General features: G+C 43.8%; 1 protein-coding gene across 6 annotated transcripts in view; it reads left to right on the top strand.

Annotated features, from left to right (window-relative positions):
• The window catches only part of WBP1L (WW domain binding protein 1 like), a 58,641-nt gene extending 34,112 nt beyond the window's left edge, over window positions 1-24,529 (top strand). For 3 of the 6 annotated variants that reach the window (XM_057379710.1, XM_057379735.1, XM_057379742.1), the window contains 3 exons: window positions 9,883-9,985; window positions 20,649-20,810; window positions 22,191-24,528. In XM_057379710.1, coding sequence (XP_057235693.1) covers window positions 9,883-9,985; window positions 20,649-20,810; window positions 22,191-22,930 — 1,005 coding nt within the window. In that variant the 3' untranslated portion in view covers window positions 22,931-24,528. Of the gene's footprint in view, window positions 1-32; window positions 229-9,882; window positions 9,986-20,648; window positions 20,811-22,190 lie in introns of those variants that run through there. The other 3 variants (XM_057379720.1, XM_057379727.1, XM_057379701.1) reach the window with 3 other exon arrangements.
• Window positions 24,530-24,736: the final 207 nt, after the last annotated feature.

The raw sequence follows: 24,736 nt of genomic DNA, 5'->3' as shown, positions 1-24,736 counted from the left end.
GGGAGTGGGAGGAGGAGGAGGGGGAGCCAGCGAGTGCGTGCAGTGTCCCAGGACCCTGTTTACTTAGCATTCCCAGCTGAGGAAGCCCTGGTTTAAATAGGATCGGAGGAGCGGGCTGCCCACAGCAGATGAAGAAATGGTTGCTGTGGGGCTTTAAATTCCTGCCTTCCCATGTGCTGGTGTGGAGGATGAGCCTGCAGAATGCCTTTCCTCCTGGGTCTCAGACAGGTAACCGGCTTCAGTGCGGTGGGAGCTGCTTGCTCAGGTGGAGGATGTGACTGATTGCTTTTATTTTTATTTCCCCCACCTCTAAGGAAATGATTTCTGACTTTCCCGAAGCGGAACTGTGCAATCAGCACTTCCCCACCCTGTGGCGTGTGATCGGGGAGCACAGTTGTGTGAGAGACGCTTTTACAGGAGCAAAACAGGGAGTCAGGGACAGAAACTTCCTTCTTCTTGTTGGAGGCTTTGCGGCACGCTGGCTCTTTGTGTCGTGCTCCTGTGCAGTTTTTGTTTGGTTGTGTTTTAGGGTGGCTTCCACAGTCCTTAATAAGGAATTGTGTTTGCATTTCTTAAAAACATGCCAAACTTTGAACCATTTATTTTGTGCAGACGCTATTCTGCATGTCAAACTATGGTTTAAAAAAAAAAGAAATAAAAAATAAGGCAGAAAAAGAAAACACAGAAAGAGGCACTCATGTGTGTGTGTGTGTGTGTGTGTGTGTGTGTGTGTGTGTGTGTGTCTTATCGCTAACCAAGTCACCAAATGGAGAACAGCACCACAGCTTGGTGACTTTTTAATTGTTTTGAGAGAGTTTGAGCTTGAACAAGAAACTTGGGATCATTTAATAGTTGGTAATATCGAGTGGAATGAGAAACGGTAGCAACTGCCCAGCTGCTCTCTGCTGGAGGAGGTGCCAACTATGTGTTCCTAGGCTGGGGAGAGCAAACCCTTTTTTTGGTCTGGGAGGCACGTCTGTAGGGGAATCTTAACTGTAAACTCTTTCCAGCACTGCTGTGATCTGTAATCCATAATAAATACATATTGAATGATATCAGAGTGCTGCTTGCAGTCTCTAATTTAGAATAAAATGTCGAGATTGGACCATAACGTGTTTTAAACTACCTACTTTCAGCTGTTTATCAGCACTAAAGGACTTAAGCGCGGTGCTGAGTAAACAGTGCTGTCTCTTTTTCCTTATCAGTTCAGTTTTGGTGAAACGTAGCTCTCCCACCTCCTTCTCCCCCGCCCAGAACCGAAAACAGTTTTACATAAGAAATTACCTCTAGCACAATGACCTTCTGTGATTGGTGCAATAACTATAAATAATAGTTCACTTGTTAGCACTCAGGGTAAAGAGACCTKCCCTAAAAACTCATAACTGAACCAAAGAGGGAAATTCAGGCACAAAGCTGAATGGCTTTAGGTAACTCTCAAAGTGCAGAGGCATGTAGCTGCCTCAAATGCTGAGATTGCTCGAAACTCATGGATGTGTTTTCCTCTAAAGTTCCCATTTTTAAAYTAATCTTTTTGTTTTAGAGATGTGTTCAGTGCAGTTGGGGGTGCTGCATAAGGTGTAAAAGCAGAAGTTAGGTGTAATGTGGCTTCAGYTGCTGTAACAGTGAACATTTGGTTATCTCAGTGGATGGATGGTACTTTTTTCTCCGCTGGTAACTTTTCTGCATTGATAGAGACATTTACAGGAAGCAGGAAAAAAGGTGTTGCCTCAAGAGCAGAAGAGCAAAGCTCTTGACTATTTTTATCCACTGATAAAAGATATAGTGGGAAAGAGCTGCTTGAACTTTCCTTAGTTTAAATAATTTTTAGTCTTAAGAAGATTAAATCTAAGTATTTGCTGTTGTGTCTTGTATGCAAATACTATTTAGAAATTGCTTTTTCCAAGGATTGTTACTGAACAGTGCTGTTTAATTGAAAGTGTGGGAAGAATTCAGGAACATCTCATCACCTCTATTGTCTCTCAGTTTATACTGGGTGCACTTGTACTGTAAACACTTGTCTGTCTGGGATGCCTTTTGTTGTTTTCACTCAACACAAGGGATGCTGATCCTGGGCCGAAAGCTCAGAGAAGAGGTGCTGGGTGGGGTGCCCTCCCATGAGCTGTGTGATGAGGATGGAAGAATCAGGGTGAGATCTTTGGCTCCCCAGGACCAGGCACCCCTTTCTCTGCACCCTGAGCTGCACTGAACTGGGCTGCTTCCCCTAGATCTGCCTTAATTTCTTCTTTGGGAGCCAGTAGCATTGCAGATGGACTGCCGAACACCTGATAGAAGTAAGGTRTTTGGTTGATTTTGGATTTTTTATTGTTGAAGTGGGAATGATATTTAAATGCCTAAAAAGGTAGGTCAGCACTATCTGACATCAGTGCAATGTGGGTGTTTAAAGCTCCTATCCAAGGAAACATGACTGTAGAGGATCTCTGCTTTTAGTTACAAGTGAGCATTTCCTCCTGAAGTTGGAGGTGGAAGCTTGAACACATTCACATAGTGCACTGCATAAATGGAAAAGAAAAAGAAAGGTTAAGATGTTGTATTGTTAGTGTTTTCAGTTTTGATTTTAACTGCCCAAGGTTTTCCGAATGGTCTTCTGTTTGGTGGTTTAAACCAGCAAAATGTAAGAGGGCCTCCTCGAAGCTGTAATTTCCTAGAAGTGTATATCTTTAATGTGAGAGTGCTGGGGACTGCAGCTGGGAAGATTCTAGCAAGGGGTGAGGAAGTAAACACACACATGATGTTTAAAGCACTAATGTGTAGTTCTTGGATTCTGAAAGTGAAACTTGCAATAAACAAAAATGAAACCACCTCTTACTGAAATACAGCAAAGTATCCATGATCTGTGATAACGACAGTGTTCCTTTAAAGATAGTTGAAGTATTTTTCCAGGATAAATGGATGCAACAAACCAATTTGTTCCTCAGATAAAGGTTAATAAAACCTCGGAGGTTCTGCATCCGCTGGGGGTGAGTATGGGTCTGCTGTGGCTGATTAATCATCGTGATCTAAATATAATTCTCCTGATGCTGGCATTAGTGAAGCAATAAATGTTGTGGATTAGAATTCCCATTTTGGAGATCCTTATTGTGCCTGAGACAGCTCAGAGGCATCATTCCTCCCCCACTTATTATCCTTGTAAGTATTTGGGTATTTGCACTTACTACACTTTTTTCCTGCATTCAGCAAAACAAAATTTGTGGTGGGTGACTTATGAAGAAATGTCCACACTTAATTTATTTGCTGGCCTCAGCTGTCTGTCATAAGGCAGGCTTACAGGAATCTCTCCCTTGTCATGCTGGCAGGGCCTGGCACATGAGGTTCCAGTAACTCCCAGCAGGCAAAGCCACTTTCATCTTTGGCAATYTTACATGGCTTTGTTAAATTGAACCCACCAAAGACATGACGCTTGCTCAGATGGTGGATTTTTGCTTTTATGTTCCAAAGGACTACGAAGTGTAGTGTTTGTGAAGATAGGAGGTGTCTGGAGGCTTCGGTGCACACTGGTGTCTGTGAGTCCTGAGCTGTCTGTCAGTCCTAAGCTGCCCTGGTGATCCAGGGTTCCCCAGGAGTTCTGCCTGTCCTTGCTGTAATCCCACCTGCTGCCTTGCTCTGAAAGGATCTAGTGAGTTTTTATTTAAGATAAACTTTCATTAGGAACTGGCAAACTAGGAATTGTAGTAAACCCTGTGGCAACATGTGGCGTTCCAGCCTAGTATTTTCAGCAGCAATTTTAAGTTATTACCACTTGAGTGCCTTATCTGACAGAGATCATTKTCTTTGGTAGCTTTGTGTTTGCATTCTCATGAGCTGTTGCTGATGCACTTGGCTAACCAACACTAGTGATAGTCTGATATGTGAGATTGAGTAACAGCCAAGTGGGAACTAATAAATAGTGGATATCCAATAGTTGTTTATGGCATATTTAATATACTGAGAACTGCTTCCATTCTGTTACTCAGAATGCTTGAAGAATGTATATGGTCCCCATACTGACTGTGAGTTACTTAAAATCCATCCTTTAATGCATWTTTCTGAGGATACTGTCACTTGCTTCAGTCCATCCTGCTTGTTACTATGGGTGCGGCTGGGTACTGAGAGCAAGGGACTGCTGCCTGCGAGTAATGAGATTAGTGAAATAACTAGGTCAGGATTTTTATTTATTATTAAATAGGTGCTTATTACCAAAGTCCCTATGAGAGCTGTGAAACCAGAAGGTCTGGAGTGGTCACAGGTTGAGTCTAAGTGCTGTTAAAACCAGTTGTATCTTGCCCTTCAGCAGATGCCATTTTGGCAGTCTCCCTACATCCTGCTGCTGGGCTTTTCTCTGAGTCCCTCTGTACGCCTCTCATTCAGTCATTTACTTACCCYATCATTCTGTTGTTATTCTCCATCTCTTCCAGTTGAAACAGTAATTTGCTGCATAGTGCCTTGGCAGATAGCTGCAGTGAAGTTTGGGGAAAAGAGGGGGTTAGAGTAGGTTAAAAAACTGGCCGTTGGAGGAGACAGGARTGGCCTATAAACGGCTCTAAGTAAAAGCAAGTCACATTTCCAAGTGTTCCCCAGGGTGTTACCAAGATTAGGATGAATGGATGGATACTCTGGCAGGTTGAATGACACATAAAGACCATATAGAGGTGCTCATACTTAGGGTAATGGAGGCTGGATTTCTGTGGAAAGAAGAGACAGAGCAAATAGCTAAAATGGTTATTAGATTTCGTGATACTGGCCACTGCTGGTTTTGGTTACCTGATTAATGCCAACTGAGGAATCAACTTTTGTAGGTGGTTGGCTGCCAACTATGCACTTCTGAGCGTGGGCTGTGGTGTTTGTTGCTGCCGTTGCACATATTAATTTTCAGGTTGGAAAATAGCCACACTGGTCTGGAATTTGCTCATCTTCATCTTTCTCCTTTCTGGCTCAGCAACAGTATGTGCCCAGGTTAACTGCTGACTTTCGAGAGTAGAAAAGCATGAAGTGCCTTGATCCTTTTATTGTGATGGTGCTCCACTCTCAGTCAGTTCTTATTTCCCTTCATTTCCAACATTGGCTTTAGACGCAATAAATCCTAACAGATTTACAGCTATTAAACCCAACAACCATTAACTACTGAAAATCTTTATAATAAAGTAGGGTAAGGAGGTCTGTTCTATCCTTCTTGCAGTGAGGAGCCACTCAGTCAACCTACAGACCTTCATGAATGTCTTGTCTTGATTGTGCCCCAGATTTTGACCTTTAATTTGCYGCATAAACCTTCAGCAAAGGTCTAATGTTAAACTGGAAGGCGAAGAGAATAATTGGCTTTTTTCCTGGCACTGACATTACTGTTTGCTGTGGCTTTAGATGTGACAACATACAGCACTGCCATGAGTTCCCTTATTCCTACCATTGCTGGACACTTTAAGGATTATTTGTAAAAGCACTTGACAGCAAAAGTGTGCTACTGGCAGAGTTGTGGAGCTGCCAGTATGGTTGTGGGTTTATTACAAATGCCAAAAATCAATAAGAAGTTTAAAAAAAAATCTTGTTTTTATTCAGTGTTGCTTTATAAAGTTTATGGCTTGTGAAGAGTAATCCAAAATGCCACACCTTAATACGGAGAGATTCTCAAAACGTACCAGGTGAGGTTTTCCCAGCTCAGCCAGTTTCATGACAAAGAGCCTGTGTCACGTACCACAAATGGTTTCTGTTGGACTGGAGGGAGCACAGGCTCAGATCTGCAGAGCCTTCTCCCAAAAGCTCCTGGCTTTTTGTGTCAGGGACTGAGTGATTCCAGTTTCTCATCTCTTAAGATGGTACCATGGAGGCAGTGATGAGGATATGTGCTGATTTACAGGACAAAGTGAATCCTTTGAAATTAGTTGAAATCTCCTAGGCTTTGCAGGTGGGAGATAATGAATGGCATGTTCTGGCTTCTTGGTTGTGAAACAGGAATATTCTGCTCCAATGGAGTTGAATGCTCTTTGAGAGCAGGCCCATATAGATCCTGCTTAGTAATCCTGCCTGGAGGCATCTACAGTTAGCTGAACAAAGACTGGTGTGGAGGGATGTGCTTKCTTGCCTGGACAACAAGAAAACAAGACTCTCCTTCAGCAGGGAAGCCCACTCTGGAATGTAATACCTACTGGCTATTGGGGAAGAAAGGGCTTTTGGAAAGAAACTCTCCCCCTTCCTTGTTTTCATAAGGCTACCTAAAAAAACCCTCCAAAACCCCTCTGTAACAGTTCAGTAAGAAYTCCATGCTGCTAAGAATGATTAAAAAATACCATTGCAAGTGCTGCTTGCAGTGGAAATTAAAAACAAACACAGGTCAATAAATACAAGTCTTCCAACTTTGCTTGTATCAGAGTTTTTTCCTCCCATTTATTTTTTTCTTATCTATAAAGTTACTSTCTCAGCCCTGTGCCTTGTCTATGCCTCTTGGTGTGGGAAAGGAAATAGTATGCTTTCATAGCATGAGCACTTGGGATATTGTTTCCAGGAGACATTTAGACTCTAGATAACTAGATATTGCTGATAYGTCTTAAGGAGTTCGTTTGGCAGCCTATGACACAAAGAATGCAACGGAGAAGGAARTAGAAATAATAAAATGCTACTGGTATGAAAAGTGCAACCTGGGATTTAAATAGAAGGTAAAGCCAGATCGAAGAGCTTGGCCATAGGTAGAAATTCCCYAGTATAGAATGTCACTGTCTCTGTCATGGCCAGGGTATGGCTCTGCATAACCTCTACCTTGACTTGCAAAAAAGGAGCAAATTGTACAGTGGTTCAGCTTTTCACAGAAATGAGTCTTGACTTAAAGGAGATGGAAACATTTGTTCCAAAGAAGTCACCTGTAACATGTCCTAAAACAATGCTCTCCATATGCTGGAATCTTTCCCTAGTAGACTTTTATTTTGGAAGTTCTGTTGCCTTAATATTTTATCTCTTTCCCTGTGCCACGCTGCATAATCCAKTGTTGGAGGTGGCCATGCTTCAAGCAGTAGTTGGGCCATGTGACCTGCTGGGATCCTTTCCAAACCAAATTATTCCTTGATTCTGTGAAACTGTTTGGAAACATGGGTGACAGGTCTGGGTCTGACGCGTGGCCCCCGAGTCTGACAGCTCCATGTTCCCAAAAGCCTGTTGGTGGCTATGCTGGCAGAGGGCTCCAGAAAGGCTCCAAAATGAGTTGCTTGGACTTTGAGGAGTGTGGCTGGTGGTCAGCACTTCAAGGACTCTAAAATCCGTGGCTGTTGTGAACTGTGGGAGCTGGAACAGACTGCAAGACTAAGCAAAGGTACAAACACTGGTGCATTAGCAAGGAACAGCATTTGTCTCAGTCAGTGTGTGAAGAAGCTCTGGACAGTAAGATTTAAACTCTGCTTTAGGTGGGAAGCAAAATGTTGCCTGAGGCTTGGTCTTGAGGAATGACCAGCAGAATACCATCCTAGCTGCTGAGGATCCTGTTGAGCGTGTACTGGCACACCTATTGGCCAGCGGGGTTAACAGGGAGCAACCCTGCACATAAGCATGTGGCAATGTTACAGTTCAGATATAATGAGGTTGGCAAGAGGGAGTCAGTAAGTTCAAATAAAAGGGTRGTGTGATGAAAGTCTCTGAAATCGGGACTGCTGCAAGCTTTTAAGAGGGAAAACTACAGTTGAAGGTGTTGTAAGTTGCTGCTGCCCAAAGACACTGATTTGTTCCCAACTACTACTCTTTGAAGCAGGCATCACTGAATGGCTGAAATTTTTGGGGAGTAAACCAGAAATGGTCAAGGATGGATCAAGTGTGGTGATGCAGAGGAGATCAGGAAATGGCACTGTGAGACTGTTTTTCACTGGCTCCATGTGATTCATTTGCTGGTGCAACAGGTCACATTGATCTTCATGTGTCACAACCACAAACCTCAGCCAGTCACTCTCTGACTTGAGCATTATCAACAGTATTGCAATTTTGCAATGGCATCTTAATTTCTTAATTCTCTTCGTATGAGAGCCAAAATCTATGCTGTTCATCAGTTACATTAGCTCTGCAAGGCCAACAAAAATGAGGAGAAATGTAAATAAACTAATAGGAACACAGAATAGACATGTTCCATTTCGAGTTCTTTTGCTGGCTAAAATTACAATTTTTTGAACAAATAGCATGCTTGAAGCAGGAAATGCTGTGCCAGCTCCTAAAAGTTGCCATCAGCCTCTGCAGTTAGAGATAGAAGCACCTTTTTACTGTGTAGGAAAATGGTGTTTCTACTGTTGACACACAGCATCTCAAGACAAGAACTAAATATTTGCTTTAGCTGCCTGTAGTAGTTGGACTGGTCTGTCCAACAAAATGTTCTCTTCCTGAAAAATAGTCAGGTACCCCTCCAACTTGTCACCGTGGATGAGTTTTAAAGGTGCTTTTTAGAGCCATTTGTGGAAATCATGATGTGCATGGAAGGAGGGGAAGCAGTACATCGTATGCTGAGCTGTGTGTGCTGAAGTATGTCTTCACATGATCAAAACCCTTTCAAAAATTGTTATGACTTCTTAGGAGAAAAGAAGCAGTGTGGGGTCTGTTCTGTTGAACCTCATGGGGCAGGAGGTTGTTCTGCTTTTGGAAGTTAAGTCACTGCTGCAATTTGGGTGCTCACGGGAGAGATGTGTTGGGAAGATGCAGCTCCAACCAGGGTGCTGCATGGTGGGGAAGTGCTCCTCCAGGTCGCCAAATGCACTTAAGTGCAGAACTTCTGCMTTGAAGCTGCTGCCTCTCATCACTTGTTCACTGAGGTGGTCCTGTGTTTGGCATGCACTTGGTATTTTGCAGGTATGGTAGCTCCATAGAGATTTGTGAGAAGTGTCGCTATGGTGCACTTACATAAAAGATAGGAATGGTGCAGTTCAGCTGGTGTTGGGATCCACAGATGTGCATACCTGTAGCCTGCGGATTGTGTTTTGTTGGGCTTTGGCAGTTTTTAATTTGAAAGTATAAGTATAAGCCTACCCACATTTTCTTTTCCTTGTCATAAATTTCAAGTGAAAGAAACTGAAAATAAATACTTCGTTACAGTGGTTTTAAKTAAGATTTGTTTGTTTCTTAAACTCCGTAGTGCTCTTTGAACTCCTTGGTTACCCCAAACCTATTAGAGTATGTACAAACCACAACCCACGAAATGTTTCTCTTTTCTTATGTTTAGTGCTTTTTCCCAGCCATGTTTTCAGACTAGCAGAAAGTACAGATCTTTGCAAAGTGATGCACCATGTGGGGAACTGAGACTTCGCACCATAGACCTTTTCCATGTTAGGTGTCTTGAGGACCCACTGGGTGATACGCTRCAGCTGATTTGGCTCTGCTCCTGGMCTAGTTTGTTATTCCAGGAAGAAGTTTTAAGGAATGCTGATCTTACATAGAGCACATGGCTAATTATGAAGGAATCATTTTAGATTGGAATCTTGCAGGAACATATTGTAATTATCATTTAGATCTAAATGAATCCAAGCAGTCTTTTCTCRAATTATAGCGTTGCCTTTATGACTGCTTTTCCTCCACCTGGCATTCAGCCCCAGTAATACAGTGATATTGTGTACAATGTGGAACAAATGTCATCTCTAAGAGAATGCCTGGCTCCCTAAACATGGTAACTTTTAATGGAAAAGGAAAGGGATCRTGAGACAACAGCACTGACTAGATGCTAAAACAATGTAACTCATGGATTTGCAGATACGGGGATTTTATTCTGATGGTCCTTTGTGTTTTTTGATGGTCCTTAGATGTCTTTTAACCTCCTTATGTATTTTATAGTTACCAAAGACCATAACTTGTACTTTTTAAATGCTTGCAGATCATTGAGTAAAACATTTACAAAAGATACTGACAAAGCCTCTTAAAAGTGTGTCTGTTTAATTTTAGGACAAGGAAACCTGCATGGGTGTCAACAATCAAAGTTACATATGTGAAACGGGCCACTGTTGTGGACAATCCCAGTGTTGCAACTACTACTATGAACTCTGGTGTAAGTCCTTCCGTTTTGTATGGCTTCCCTTCCTAATTTGCATGGCTCTCATACCATACTACAGGTCTGGCTTGTGTCCTGTGGGGGTTTGTATTCAGCCCTTGTGTTGCCTTTGCATTTCACTGCAACACRATCTGGAGCTGTTGTGATACGGCAAGGAAATAGGGTGTCACAGAGGATGTTTCCTCAGGACTAATGGATCATCTTGCCACTATTTTTTGGTCTTCTCACCAATTTGGGTACTCCAGATAACATTGTAGGGAATTGAGGAAACTAGCTTGAGGGAGAAATGCTGTACATACAACAGTAGAGCTTCGCACACAAACAGGGAATTAATTCAGTGTCTTTCATTTTGTTTGTTTAGTTCTTTTCAATTACAACAGTTTAAATCTGGTTTATCTTTTTAAAGATGTCTTTTTAAGGAGGAGGGCCAGGGCCCTTACTCTCTTCAGGACTCACCAGGGCACTTATTCTCTTCAGGGCTCACTGTGTTTGGAGTCCTTGGATAGAGAGAATCTTGGGTAAATCSTGTGGATTTGCAGTGGCTGAATGCTGTGCTGTGAGGAACACACATTGACCATTGCAGCCCCTCTTATCTCCWCTTTCCCAAAATGTGGGATTTAAAAATACCAAACTTTTCAGTGAATGGTTGAGTGGCTGTACCTGCTGAGCCCCATTAGATGGCAGCAGGCAGGTCAAAGCAAGTGGTCAGCAAAACTTGATAAAGATATATGGAAAAATGGAAAGTTGAAAGCATAAGAAAGTAATAAATGCTGGATTTTAAAGGAATGCTTCAGGTTGTTTGGTCTGATGGTGTTTTCCTTTCTCAAGGAGGAGCAGAAAAGGTTGAAAATGGATGTTGTGCTGTAGAACTGCCCCAAGCCTAGGCTGGGAGGGCATCTCTGCTCCTGGAAGGTGGAAATGTGGAGTTCTGAATGTTGTACCCCTATATTAGAGACTGGAGATACTTTCTTACCACACCCAATGGTATCTTCTAGTTTTTATGCAACTGTGCTTTCAACTTAATCCCTCTGTTGGGCCCACAGTTTTTCTCGATCCCAAAGTAGCTTGTGTGTGGAAATGTGTTATACATACAAAAACTGTCACTTAACCTGGATCCAAGGACATGAATAGCTGACACTTCATCRTTTAGTCTAGAAACATGCTTTTACTTCTCAAATTAGCCAATGAAGTATGGGGGATGTGGTTGTAAACTAAACAKGATTCTATAGTAGGCATCCTCAAGACACACTGTGCTCAGTCTCCAGTGGCTGGCTGTGTCGATACTAATGGCAGGATTTTAATGTAATGCAGACCTTTTGCAGCAGGTTTATTTTCCAAAATGTCCAAACAGTTCAAGAAACAATTCAGGATAGGGAGCCAGGGGGCAGCTCCAGGGACTGCAGCAGGCTCAGAAATGAATATATTGGAGCCTTGGACTGCCCAGATCATACTGTAGCAGTCAGCAGCACAGGCAGGACAGATGGCAGGAATTTGTTCAGACTAGAGGGGGATGCATGGACAGAGCAGAGTGGGGAAGGTCAAACCCGGTTTTGCATTTGTGTGGGTGGGAATGTAGAGGAAGATGCAAGGGCTTTCAGGCTCCGTGGCAGGCAGGATCTAAATTGAGCAGCAGAGTGGAGTGCAGCTGCACATTGGAGCTGGGGGCACGGTCACCATGTTTCTCCCATGGACATCTTGAAAGAAAGCCTTAGTTCAGTTGCATACAGTCTGGTCCAAGCAATATCCCCCTGCCATTTTAATGGGATGGTTTAGCTGTCTTTGCACTCTAAATATGGCACAGACTTTTATACTTGGCAGTGCCTGGCTGCATCATAAAAGTTCTTGGAAGATAAAACCAGATTTTGTTAGAAGGAGACACAGAATATTAAAAGATTCTTTTTMGACAGAGGTCACACTGAGATCATGGAATAAACACGTTGGTGGCACAGACTGCTGGATGGTTCCCTGGGAGAAACAGGTTTCTGTGTTCTCACATTACTTCTGCCTCATAGAGAGTGTTGTGTACCACCCCAAAGTGAGGGCAGTAATTCAAACATGACACCTGTTTTCTAGGCTTTCTGCAAATTCAAGCAAACATCCAACATTGATTTWAAATCAATTAATGTTTTCAAAGCTTGCTTTACCATTATGAATGATGGAAAAAACATTTCTGGGATGGGAGGAGGAGTCACAGAGGGTTTTGTCCTTTAAATGTAAACCCATATTGTAGAGCTTGTGAGCTTAGCCACTGCTCAGGAGTTGTGGAGTGTCTTTGAGAGGTACGTGTGGTGAGGAGCTCTGAAGGCCTTCAAGGTGAAAAGTGGTGACAGYAAATGTAAATAGTCTTAATATGAGCAGTGGAGAGCAACAGCTTTACATGCTTGDGAATAGATTAGCTTTTTAAAAGTTAATAATAACTTCTGGTTAATGAACAGTTAACATAGCAGCACCTTGTAGGTATGGCTTCATGGTTGTTCTGATTTTAACCAGTGTATGTATGTACTGAAGTAGCTTTTGAAAWGATTTTGCTTTTCTTGACCTTCTCAGACCACCAGTGCTTTTGTGTGCCTGGAAATAGACCTTCTTGCCAGTCCTGTTGAATTAAATCCTGGGTTTATTTTCCACCACAGCTTTGTGGGAAGAAGAAGCAGAGGAGGGTAGCATTTGAAATGGAAAAGAAAACTAGTCTGTCTTTGCTAGACATGCTTTCTGAAATGTGATCCTGTTTTGTGGCCACTTGGAATCTTTCCTGTAAAAAGGACCTTTTTCCCTGTTTAGGAATTTGAGGGAAGTTTGTCTTTGAAAATGGCTGATCTCAGCAATTCTAGGCAGCAAGTAAGATTGTGGTAATTTTAAACCAGTCGTTRAGGGTAGTGGAATAGGATGTAAAATCAAGGTATTATTTTGTTAAGGGGTGGAGTGGAGGAATGGAGAATATGATATGCCAAGCAGGTGGACAGCCTGTGTTTAAAATTAGATAACAGCCCAGTTCAGATTCCTCACCCATCTCTTATTAAAAAAAATAGTGCTGTGTTGCCAAATAATAAAGCTATATTCAGATGTATGTATATAGGTGTAATAACTGTGTGAGGATCTAATTAGTTCTTAACTCAAGCTTGGTAGCTGGTAACATGGTGGGGGGAAAACTGCATTGTATCTTTTTTTTATTTTCTTGGAACATAATAATGAAAAACAACAGGAGAATTTACTGTTCCATTTTCTCACATAGGGAAAGATGTTTGGATGGTGGATGAACTGGGTCAGCATTTTAATGGAACAATTTACTTGGGCTCCCCGGAGAACTTGTGGTCCCCAMGGGGGAGAATGGTGGCATCCACTGGATTTTACTTCCTAACAGTTTTTATTCAGGTCTCTATGATGTGATTGTAATTCRCTGGAGTTTTCCAATGTTGGCCTTTTTCCAGGCCTGACAGGTGTCTTACTGCTTTAACATTCCAACTTCCAAAATACCACTTTTCAAARTATGATAAGAGACGGTAATCGAGGAATGCAGTTCCTGTGTTTYGCAGATTAAAAAGTAAGGCTCAAAGGTTCTGGATTTTCCCAGCTTTAAGRGTRTAACATGGACTGAAGACTAAATCCAGATCASCTGATGTCCATCCTTGTGTCTCTCCTTGCCTATTTTGAGGACCAACATGACATTAAATGATTCCAGAGACTCTGAACACAGCAAGCAATGCTGTAGAAAGCATATTTCATTGTGTGGTTGGAAAAACAGTACACTGTGCTTCAGGAATCATGGAGCATGGAAACAGCTGCTCGTTGCATGYAAAAAGTTGTAGGATTTCAAAGTTCAAGGGCTTAGCTAGTCTTGGGTCATTTAGGTACTGCACAGCAGCCCAGCATTGGCAATGAGTGTTCATATATTTCTTGTTTCTGTTCTGTTTCAGTGTATTTTTAGCACTGATATCGAGCCCCTCTGTTTCTGAAAGAAAGAAGACAAAAAAGATCCTGACTGTTTAGGTCCTAGTGGAAGGGTTGTACAGGAAAAAAATGTTCTGTTTGCAAGCAGCACAGTCAATGTTTTTGCTGATTTTGAACATTCTGCTCATCTCTGCACGCTTCCCCTTGGAATCGCTAGACATCTCTTTTCCCAAAAAGCATGCTGCCAGAAAATTCTGGCAAGGATCCGGTTAGTTGCTAAAACTAAAGCAACTGCTGTACCATGTACATATTCCAGGAGGTCAGCTTTATAATAGGAATTCATGTCCAAGATTTGCTGCAGTCTCCAAAACACTCAGTCAAACAATGCAGCAATCCCACGTTTTCGTCCTTACCCTATGTTGTCTTATCCCACATSCTTTTTCGAAGATTTTTGCTGTTCTTGTTTTTCGCCCAGCCTCCTACATGGTTGTACTTGCTTTCTCTTTCCTAGGTGTCTCAAACTTCCCCTTCAGCTGTTGTTACTCCTCAGCTGTGCTGCAGTGATAACCCCGCCATGACAAAGCCTCACTGACAGCATAGGGCAAACAACAGATGTCACAACCATACAGAAACTCATGATAAATAGGGTCACTSAGGGAGTTATTTCCTGATTTCTTGGACTTCTTGTAGCCTAATCCAGACAGCCAAATCACCTTAAGTTTGTTTTGGTCTGGCTCAGTAGAATCCCAGATCCAAAGCAGAAGGCAAGCTGTCTGGCATAGCCTGGCTGTGCAGATAGTGACTTTTGCCCCATGTGGCTGCTTCCTCAGGTAGTGTGTTAAACAGCATGGAAAGGCAAGGGAACTTCCTGATGCTATTTCACMCRCTGCMCTGTGTACCTCCAACCCAGCTCCTCATCAGAYACCYAGATCTGTTGTCCTGATGTTCAGGACATGGTTCCACTCTGGTCTGTGTTAGACTATTGTTCAACCTGCATTTTACCAACATAGATCTCTTGGGAGGGACTGKACTTAAAAATGTGTCATTGGTGCCATGGGAGCAATTGCCCTCCCTCTCTAGGAGGCTTAAAAACAGTGTCTGCAGATTYACTGCTGCAAGTTGACTCAGTGCAAGAGAGTCAAAGCATTTTTCCAAAACTTGTCTTTTTCCATTTTATCTCATGGAAGTGGTAGTACTCATAGAAGTAGTACATGGAAGTACTCATAGAAGTACTATGTATGGTGGACACTATTCTGAAAACTAGAAACCAGCTACAATTAACATCCATCTCCTTTTGTTACCAGTCTGTGAGCAAGTGAGCAGGAGTTGGAGATGTCTTCAGCTTTTTTCTTTTTGCCATTGTACTCTACAAATATTCAGTAACTTTTTCCTGTGGTGAGGTCAGGCTGGGACTGCAGTTCAAATGACTTAAACTAACATAAAACTGTCACTGAAAGTCACAGTCTTTCTCTTGCTGCTGCTGCTGAGTTTGCCAAACRAGTTTCAACCTGCTCTGGTTCCCTCAAACCAGTTCAAACCACAGTTGTGCACAACTTTGTGCCAGCACAAGAAGAGGTGGAGGAAGCAGCAGGAGGTAGGGATGAGGCAGGCAGGAGAGGATCGCGTCATTCACCGGCTTCTTTTGTTCCTTCTTAAAATGTTTGTGGGCCTATGGCCTGGATCCTTCATCTGGCATTCTTGAGCAGCAGTGTTGATTTGAACAGGCTCGTGCCTGCAGTGGCAGGAGACGATGTTACCTCTCTGCCAAAGGACACAGTTTAACCCAAGGGCATCCAGGCTGTGGTACCAAGTAAATTTCTCTTCCCTTTTTTGGTTATAGTGTTGGCCCTGTGAAGGACATTTTTTTTTCCAGCCACGACTGACTGTGAGGCCACCATTTGGGACAGTTCTTAGTCAATGAAATTGTCCCATTTCTCCTTCTGTTCAGAACCAGCTCTCATGGAGCCAAAGCTATTACCCAGATGCTTGTCAGGCAGACACAAAGGCACTTTGCAGTATGTTTTGGCTTGCTTTTAGGGGATTTCCTGCCAACAGAGCCATGGCATTTGCCCAAGTTTACCATGAACTTGAGGGCAAATTTCTCTGTTCGTACCCTTGGAACGCTCCAGAAAACATTTTCCATTTTGCCCAGGATAAAAGGAACTTCCCTCACCGGCATTGCTGATGGCAACATCCCAGGCAGCAAATACAGTAAAGCATCAAAGCAAACATTGCTCCCTCCTTTTTCATGAGGAAAGAGTGCTCTGKTTTTTTAATTCTTAAACTGKTTTTTTTTTTCTAAATTATTTTGAAGTGTGAGCAAAACTACGGTTTTGTGTCCTAGAAGGGGTTTTCTTGAAGCTTTAATCATGTTTTTTCACAACTGATAGGAAGTATCTCTTTGGTGCATGACGATGTGATGGAGCTCCCTTTCCCAAGAATGCTGTAAATATAGCAGCCTTCTCTTTCCTCAGTATTTCCTCTGGTTGTGAGAGATGGCTTTCACAGGAGCTAATTCCATTCCCATGTGTTTCTGCATCTCCCATTCTGATTCCCTGAGCCTGGTGTTCCAGTCAGGCTTACAGCTCTGAGCCTGGGTAAGAGATTGGTGATGCTTCTTTAACTTTTGTGAAAGGTTTTGGTGCTCTGGCAGGGAAATCTCTAGGCAATAATAAACTCCTCAGCTGTGTTTCTTTCACCTTTGCTTGCATATCTGTAGGCATCACCCRTGCATTTAACAAAAAATATACCAGTCTTTCTCAGGACTCAGCCTGTTTTGAGCTGGAGWGTGTTCCAACTTCTGACTCTTCCATAAACCAAGAGCAAGACTGAAATTACCTTCAAATCTCTTAATGCCTGTTTCAGTCCAGACTGGTACTTTGCCTCTGCTCAGGCTGTCCATCAGAAGTTGTATTTCCAAAGTCCTTGTTTGTTTTTTATCTGTCTGTTGTTCTCAGGTTGCCACGAGCTTTTGTTCCCAGTGGTGACTGCCAGATTGACTGTGGAAAATACTCTCAAATCAGACATTTAATAGCAAACCTGGCTCAGGATGTGCTTTCCAACCCTTTTTCCCTTTTCCAGGGACTGCAACAGTAGCTCTACCACAGTGCTGCTGAAAAGCAGCTCATACCCATTTGGGAAGAAGGTACATTTTGAAAAGCACGAGGAAGGCTTTTGGCAACATTGAAGGCTTTTGGAGACATTGAAGACAACAGAATCTCAGTTTTACTTGGCTTTTAGAGTCTTTTTAATGCCAAACTTCAGTTGCCTCTGTATACCTCACCTATTTTCAGCATGACACAGAATTGGTACCTGTTTTTACCATTAAGGTGTTAGTGTGTACTGCTGCTGTGCATGGCTCTTGTGTTTCCTGCTCGTGTAGTGTTGTCTTTGAGTGAATTTGGAATTCTGCTCTGCCAAATGARCTGCTGGCTGCACGGGCCAGTGGTGTGCTCACCTCCCTGCTGCTGGTATGTAGCCAAGCCTGACCAGGTGTACAAATGCACAGCTCAGCCATGAACATCTTCACTGTTCACTCCATACTTTTAGACATAATATTTACAATTGCACTTGGCCTTGGAGCATAGCTTTATTCCAGATAAATGACCCTACTATATATTTCCTAGGCTTCTGCAATTTTTCTGTTCTGCAGCCAAAATTGCATCTGTGCCCAAACTCCTGGCAAGGGAGTGTTGTAGAGCCTTTTATGGAGGCCCTGAACTCCCAACACCATGCTGGGCTTGCAACCAGAGCTGTGCCCAGTCCTTCTCCTCCCAGCACTGGTACCTCTGCCCAAGTGACAGCCAGGGAGCCCCTCATGTGCCTCAGCTCCCATGGGTGTCCCATCTTGTTGCATCTGATGCTCTGGGGGCCTTCCAGCCCTGTGGTGCTGGTATGCTGTTTGGTGGCAAGGTGGGGACAAAACCATTAATGAGGATACCAGAAGCCAGGCCAGCAAATTATTGTGGTGGGCACACGCTGCTGATCTCCTGCGATCATCCAGGCAAGTCCTCAGGCTTGTGCTGAGTCAGGGGTTGAGTAATTCCTAGAAGCTCTAGGAAGTGTCAGCGGTTAATGAAACCAGGCAATAATGTGGTATTAGTGGGTTCTTTTTCTGGAAGTTCTCATGAAAAACAACAAATCTCATCTGCTCGYGTTTGCGAGCGTGCACGGATCCTTTGCACAACAACAGAGGTGTTGTTCCTGGCACCGAGGCCAAATTGCAATCCACTAAATTATGGTGTGTTTTCTTAAATGCCACCTGCGGTTTCAGTAGGATCCAACATTAATTTATTATCCTAAGATGTTGTATGCTGTTACTGCCTGTTGTTAACAGTGTTGCCACACCTCTTCCCAGGAGTGGCTGAGCTTACGCTGACCCCTTCTCTGAGCTTGTGCATCAGTTTGTGTGCAGAGCACTTTGGGACTTTCTTTTGGAACGGGTAGAGAAGTTTTCTAAAGAAATACTTTTTTAATCTTCTGGATACAGGCTTGGGTGGGAGCAGTTATTCCCTGCAGAAATATTTGGCTGCAACAGCTGAGATTGCTTAACAGTGGCATTTCTCCAGGACATCTTAACTAACTAAGTGCTGCTTGCTACCATTGTATCTAGACTCCTTGGGAAAGGACATGATCAAATGTGTTAAAAASCATCTGTTTTCATAACTGTAGCTAAAATCCCTGGATAGCTGGGTGTAATTTTCCATTGTTATTGAACTCATGCTCATGGAGTGCTCTTAGAAAATAAGGAGTACTTAGAAGATGAACTGCAGGCCTGCCTCAGTGCATGGTGGCATGCTGTGCCAGTGACCTGGTTTTGATGAGTGTATTCTTGCTTTCTCAGCAAGCAAGAGCCGAGGGACCTTCTCTTACCAAGAAATAAAGTGTATTTATTGGTGAGAGTCTTCAAACTGTGAGATAGTTGAAGTATTGCATTTGTGTAGCAAGAKTTTGGTAGTGGTGGAGGCTACAGGAGTGGTTGCAAATGTTTGGCTTTGGAGGGAAGGGTGGATAGGACCAACCCTTTTAGTTTATATAAAAAAACTTTTTTTAGAAGCAGGAGGGTATTTGGAGGGCGGTGGCCACATTCTCCTTTTGGTTTGGGAAATACAAAGGGCATCTTGAGTGCTTTGCCCTTTGTTTCTCTGGAGTGAAGATTGCCGTTTCTGCCTCTCGGCGTATCATGGTRCAGCTGAGCAGGCTGGTGAGAGAAACTACCCAGGAATCTTCATTTCCAGCCAAGAAAAAAAGAAAGGGAGGGAATATATAACACCTTCATTGATAGCAGGTTTTGGTAAGTTTGATGGTAAGGCAGGTTCCAGTTGATTAGGGAATAGATTGCACAAGGCAGGAAAGAGATTTAAGTTTGCTGTGGCAGAATACATAAGGAATTTGGGTTACAACACAGGGAGGTGAAAGTCCCCACTCAAAATGCTCAGAGGCACGATATGGCACATCCAGTTCACCTACAAACAGCCCAGTGCAGTCTCTGAGATGGGTGATACGGATCGACTGCACTTTGTCCTGAGCCAGAGCAATACTCCTGTCATTCTTCAAATTCCTAAACTGTTCACCTTTCCCCACCCAGCTCTTAGCAGAGAAAACATTGCAAACTCAGCAGGGGATGCTGAAAACATCAAGGTGTTGTAAAGGCGTGACCAGAGGTTTTTAGTGGGGAGAGAAGAGCACTTCGATATCACAGAACAGACTGGCCATCCTAAAAATGGGTTGTAGCATTGGGGAATCTCCATTTTGACTGTTTGGGAATAGTGAAGAGGGGCAGAGGTGTAACAGAAAGAAAGAACTGTTTTGATCTCTAGTGAGGAGTGGCTGCCAAAACTGAACTTAAAAAAGATAGAGCTTACAGACACTGAGGTTGGTTGAGCTGTGGMCTGCAGCTGCAGGAGACAAAAGCCTGATCTGGAGTGAATGTTCTAGATTTTTGAAGCGTGTCTCAGAAACATTTTATAGTGCATGCACGTGTGAAATTTGTGGAAAGGGGGAGTTATTCCACATGTTGGAGGGAGTGGGAATTCAGGAAGTGGTCTTTTAAAATTCCTTTTTAAGGAGCAGTGTACATATGGTACAACAGTGCACAGAAACCACCCATGACCACAAACAGAGCAAAAGTTAGGTTTTTTCAGGATTCTGAGAGGGAGGCTAGTTTAATTTAACTTTGGATAATTTAAGACATTGAATACAAAAATAAGTTTTAAAAATATTTTGAGACATTTATGAAAAAAGACTATGTTTTTGTTAAACTAACAATGAAGGATTTGGGCTGGAAATTAAAGAGCAGTGCAAACAAAAGCAAAACAYAGTGCTTGGGGTTTTTCTCTTCTTCTGTGGTCAATCTGCAGAGTGTCTTTTGTGTCTTGATTGTTGTTTTCAAACCAAAGTGTCTGTGGGAGGCAAGTTCAACACTATTCACRGCTCTGCTCATATTTTTGGCTGTAAGAAATGGTAACCAAGGGGTCGGAGCAATGGAGCAGGGAGCCCTGTCTCCATATTTTGTTTTTTTCCAGAGTTGTACCTATTGAACATGATCCACATTGTACCCAAGTGTGTTCAGAGTTATCCATTCTGGCAAGGCTGGTGGAGTAGCAGTGTCCCACACAGGCAGCAAGGTCCATGTTGAAGCCTCCTGGTCCAGCACATACTTCTGTTCTACTTAGAGCAGTGCAGGGTTCAGATCCAGGCTTTCAGATGATCTTGGGGTTTCCTGGGTTTGGCTGCAGCTCTCACAATGGCTAATAGTTGCTCTCCCCCGCTGCAGGGTTTTGGCTGGTGTGGACCATCATCATCATCCTCAGCTGCTGTTGTGTTTGCCACCACCGCCGCACCAAGCACCGCCTCCAGGCYCAGCAGCGGCAGCACGAGATCAACCTGATCGCATACCGGGAGGCCCATAACTACTCAGCCCTGCCCTTTTATTTCCGTATGTACCTCACTCTTTGCCTGGAGACCATGGGGAGCATGGCAGCAGTGAGTTTGCTGTGTTGGGTGGAAGGAGGGAGCAGTTGGACTCAGCAGGAGGCTGTGGGTATCTTTGCTTTGTGCAGAGAAGAGCTGGTGTATTCCAGCTGCTGGATCCATTTGATCCCCCTTGAGTCTGCAGTTGAACCAAGCCAGCTGCAGCACCTTCACACCACTCCTGAGAGTGCAGTGATTCCCAGATAGGTGGTTTTCTGCAAAGGTTCTTAAAATATCTCATTTAGGACTTTGCGGATGTTCCTCTTTTCCAGCGTGGACTTGCTGCTGGTGGGACTGAGATGTGGGAATTGGCTTTACAAAATTTGGTCACAAACACTGGGAGAAAGTGGAGTCTCAGTAGAGACCCTGTGCTGTGGTTTCCYGGCCACGCTGCTGATGAGCAGCCTTAGGACTTTGCATGAAGGAGCTGTTGCCCACAACTCAGGGACAGTACAATGSGTTTGTGCTCTCCTTGTGTCCGGCTACGCTGTGCTAGAACACAGTCTCGTTCTGACTGGAGGTACCACAGCTGAGCTTCCTCTGACAGAGTCTTGAATTGCATGTATGAACTTGCTTTTCTTGTTAAACTCTGGCAGCCACCTCAGAAATTATCCCCAGCAGCCTTGTACTCCCCAGCCCCAGGGATATGCAATTGCACATGGAAAATAGCGGTGCTATCCTTAAATGTTCCAGTGTTTAAGTACATTCTGTCTATATAGACTATTCTGTTGTCTCTGAAGAAATAAACAAAATTTTGCATGGATTTGAAAGGCTGTAAGTACAATAAGCCAAACCCTTTTGCCAGTACTGCCAATTTTTTCTGACTGCACCAGAAGAATTGAATCCAGCATTAAAACAGCAACCAAAATCCAGGAGGATCTCCAAGCTCCTTGTAATTGCTCATGTCTCTTCATATTTGCACAATGCTATGTGAGATGAAATCTTTGCTTTTGAAAGTRGAAATTTGGCTGAGAAGGCAATGTTGGAGAGGGCTGGGGAGTTACTCCCTCCAACCAACACAGGCCATCCCCCAGAGTGGTTTATGGAGCTGTGTTGGGGTACATGGTTCAGAGAGGTTTGCCTGGTAAAGCGAGCCAGGAGACCAGGCTGCTGTTCCCAGTTGTGTGTCCACCTTCTCCTGTAATGGTGCCCTCCTGTGCCRTGTTTGCTGCTTCTCTAAAACATGACTGATGCCTCACTTGGGTCAAGTTCTGGCACCCTCTGTAGAGCCCATTGTGGGAAGGTGCTGGCAGGTGACAAATGCCATACCGACCTGTATTAGTGACTCGTTTCCTGAGATAAACTGCTCCCGAAATAACTTCTCCTCCTTGCCTCCCACTTCTAGGGTTTTTGCCAAACTATTTGCTACCTCCCTATGAGGAAGTGGTGAACCGACCGCCGACCCCCCCGCCCCCGTACAGTGCCTTACATCAGCAGTGCGTCCCAGCAGGCAGCAGTAGCACAATCCCGGACACGCCCAGGACCCTGCAGCCAGCACAGAGCAGCTCGGCAGCACCCAGCAGCAATAACAGCAGTACTGACAGCACCGGGGCGCCCGGCCACGGGGACCCCGAGCCCTCCAGCACCGTGCTGGGCGACAGAGCYGTCGCCAAAATGCAAAGCGTCGAGCCCGGCAGTACCAGCACGGGAGCCGAGCTAGTGGAGAGGGCCAGTCCCGATAAGGATACAGAGTGCAAGGAGGAACTGCTGAAAGGTTACAGCTCTGAGAGCTTAGAGCAGAGCAGCGCCATTCCCGACGCCAAGGACAAGACGCCGGGCAGGCAGCGCCGTTTCACCGGCGACTCGGGCATAGAAGTCTGCGTATGCAACCGGGGTCATCACGACGACGACCTCAAGGAGTTCGAYGGGCTCATCGATGACGCTCTGGACGGGCCCCTGGACTTCTGCGACAGCTGCAGCGGCCGTCCCCACGGGGAYGAGGAGGAAGGGCTTTTCAGTGCTGCGGAGGAGCAGCACCGTGAACACAGCCACCACCACCTGCCCCGGCAGCCGGTGTGTGTACTCTTGAACACAATAAATGAGCAGGACTCTCCAAACTCTTGCACCAATAACTCCCCCAGCTAAGGCGGCAGTGGAGGGGAGAATCGGGGGMAAAAACAAATAAAAATGGAATAAGAGGATTAAAACTTTAACAGGAGGAAAAGGTGATACAACCTTTTTTTTTTTTTTCGTTTATTTTTCTTTCTCCCCTCCAATATAATACGGGGACTAGTCCTCGAAGGCCCGGCTTGTGGGGGACGGGTCACTCTGGGTTTTGTTAATCGTATCTGCCCTGCTCYACAGAGCAGGGACTGGTGTTTCTCAATGAGACCTTCTAACAAATGGAATTTTTCCAATGGTGATTTTGGTGATGGTTATTATGAGTTCGTTGGTTTTAGTTTTCCAAAACACTGCTTTATCTTGCAATCAGTAAAACTCAGCAARTCTCACCCTGGGATGATACCAGATCACCATAAGGCTTCAACCTCCAGGTGTCTTCCCAGAAGCGAGCAGCTTCTGACAGTGCCAGCAGTCAGTAGCCCAAGAGTTCTGGTTTGATATAGTGCTCTTGAGGCATTGGGGATTTCTTTTCATCTTTTTTCCTTTGTTTTTTTTTTTTTTTTTCTTTCCTGATGTTATGTTTCCCTGAAGCTGATGAATGCCCAAACACATCAGCTCTATAATCTCTGGTGCTTCAGTGTTTAAGWCAGCAGGTAGGAAATTTTCCACTTGAAGCTGGTGACTGAAGGACCAGTTTCTTCTAGAAGGAGTGTTAGTCTACCTTAAGCAGTTTGAAAAGAAAGGGTTTGCAGAAATTTGCCTTTATTTGTCATTTTTAAAGACAAGTGTGTTCCTTCAATGCCTCCAAGAGCACAGTTAGCAGTAGAATCCAGGCAGCTGGGCTGCCTTCCAAGTACTGTGGTCTCCGAATGACCTTTTCCCGGTGTGCTGCAAAAGGGCTTGGCTTTATTTTTGTCTTTTTTTGCACCCCGACAGCAGCACACTGGAGTTYAGATGACAAAAGAACAGGGCTCTCCTTGGCCAGTGTGCCTTCAAGCTTCAGCGATGCATGTTGAACAAATGGAGACGAGAGCTCCGTCCATTGTGAAAGGGATGATTTACCATGTAGATGTGGAAGACCTGTGCAGTATTTTTTTTTTTTATCCAAAAGTCTGGTGCGATTCTAATAATGACCACTTAAAGAAATGAATGTCTGTTTTCTTTCTCTTTCTTTTCATTTTTTTTTTAATGGTGGCAACTGGCTACTGTATAATGTCTGTGAGCGTGTGTGTGTGACTGCAATCCATGCATGCRAGTCCTACTGGTAACACGAAAACCTGCTGTAAGACTGCAAGAAAATTTACTGTAGCTTTGCTTTAATAAACAGTAGAGATTTTTGTTAGTAACAACCTGAAGGAAGAAAAAAAGGAAAAAAAAAAAAGGAAGAGCTGAAACTAACATTCCCTAGAGTGCTCGTATGGAAGAGAGCACGGTTCAGACTATGTAACTTGTTCTTGGGATTTCTCCCCGTCCCTTTTATAATTATGGTCGTCCAGATCATTACTGTTGTGGGGAAAAAAACGTTGAAACCTGAACTTGGACATCTGATTGATTGAAAACCAAAATCAGTTTTAAATAAGGTGGAAACCAAAATATAATGCCTTTTCTGATAACTTGTCCTTGTGTATGTGTATCATTTTGTGAGTTAAGAACAAGATTTGTCTTTGGTTTGTGGATTTGTTTTGTTGTTCTGCCTAGAGGTGTGTTGGCACTGTGCTGGCTGCAGAGCAAGGGAAGTGGTGCTTATTCCAGCATTTTACCTGCATGTTTGAGGTACCTGTTACCTTACAAGGTTTGGAAGAATCTCACTCCTTTGCCCCTCACAGCCCT

Source organism: Malurus melanocephalus, unplaced genomic scaffold, assembly GCF_030028575.1.
Source record: "Malurus melanocephalus ecotype Western Australia unplaced genomic scaffold, MMel_1.1 scaffold_12, whole genome shotgun sequence".
In the NCBI taxonomy this organism is placed as follows: Eukaryota; Metazoa; Chordata; class Aves; order Passeriformes; family Maluridae; genus Malurus; species Malurus melanocephalus.
Note: the sequence above shows the minus strand (reverse complement) of the source record. Positions and strands in the feature narration are given on the sequence as shown.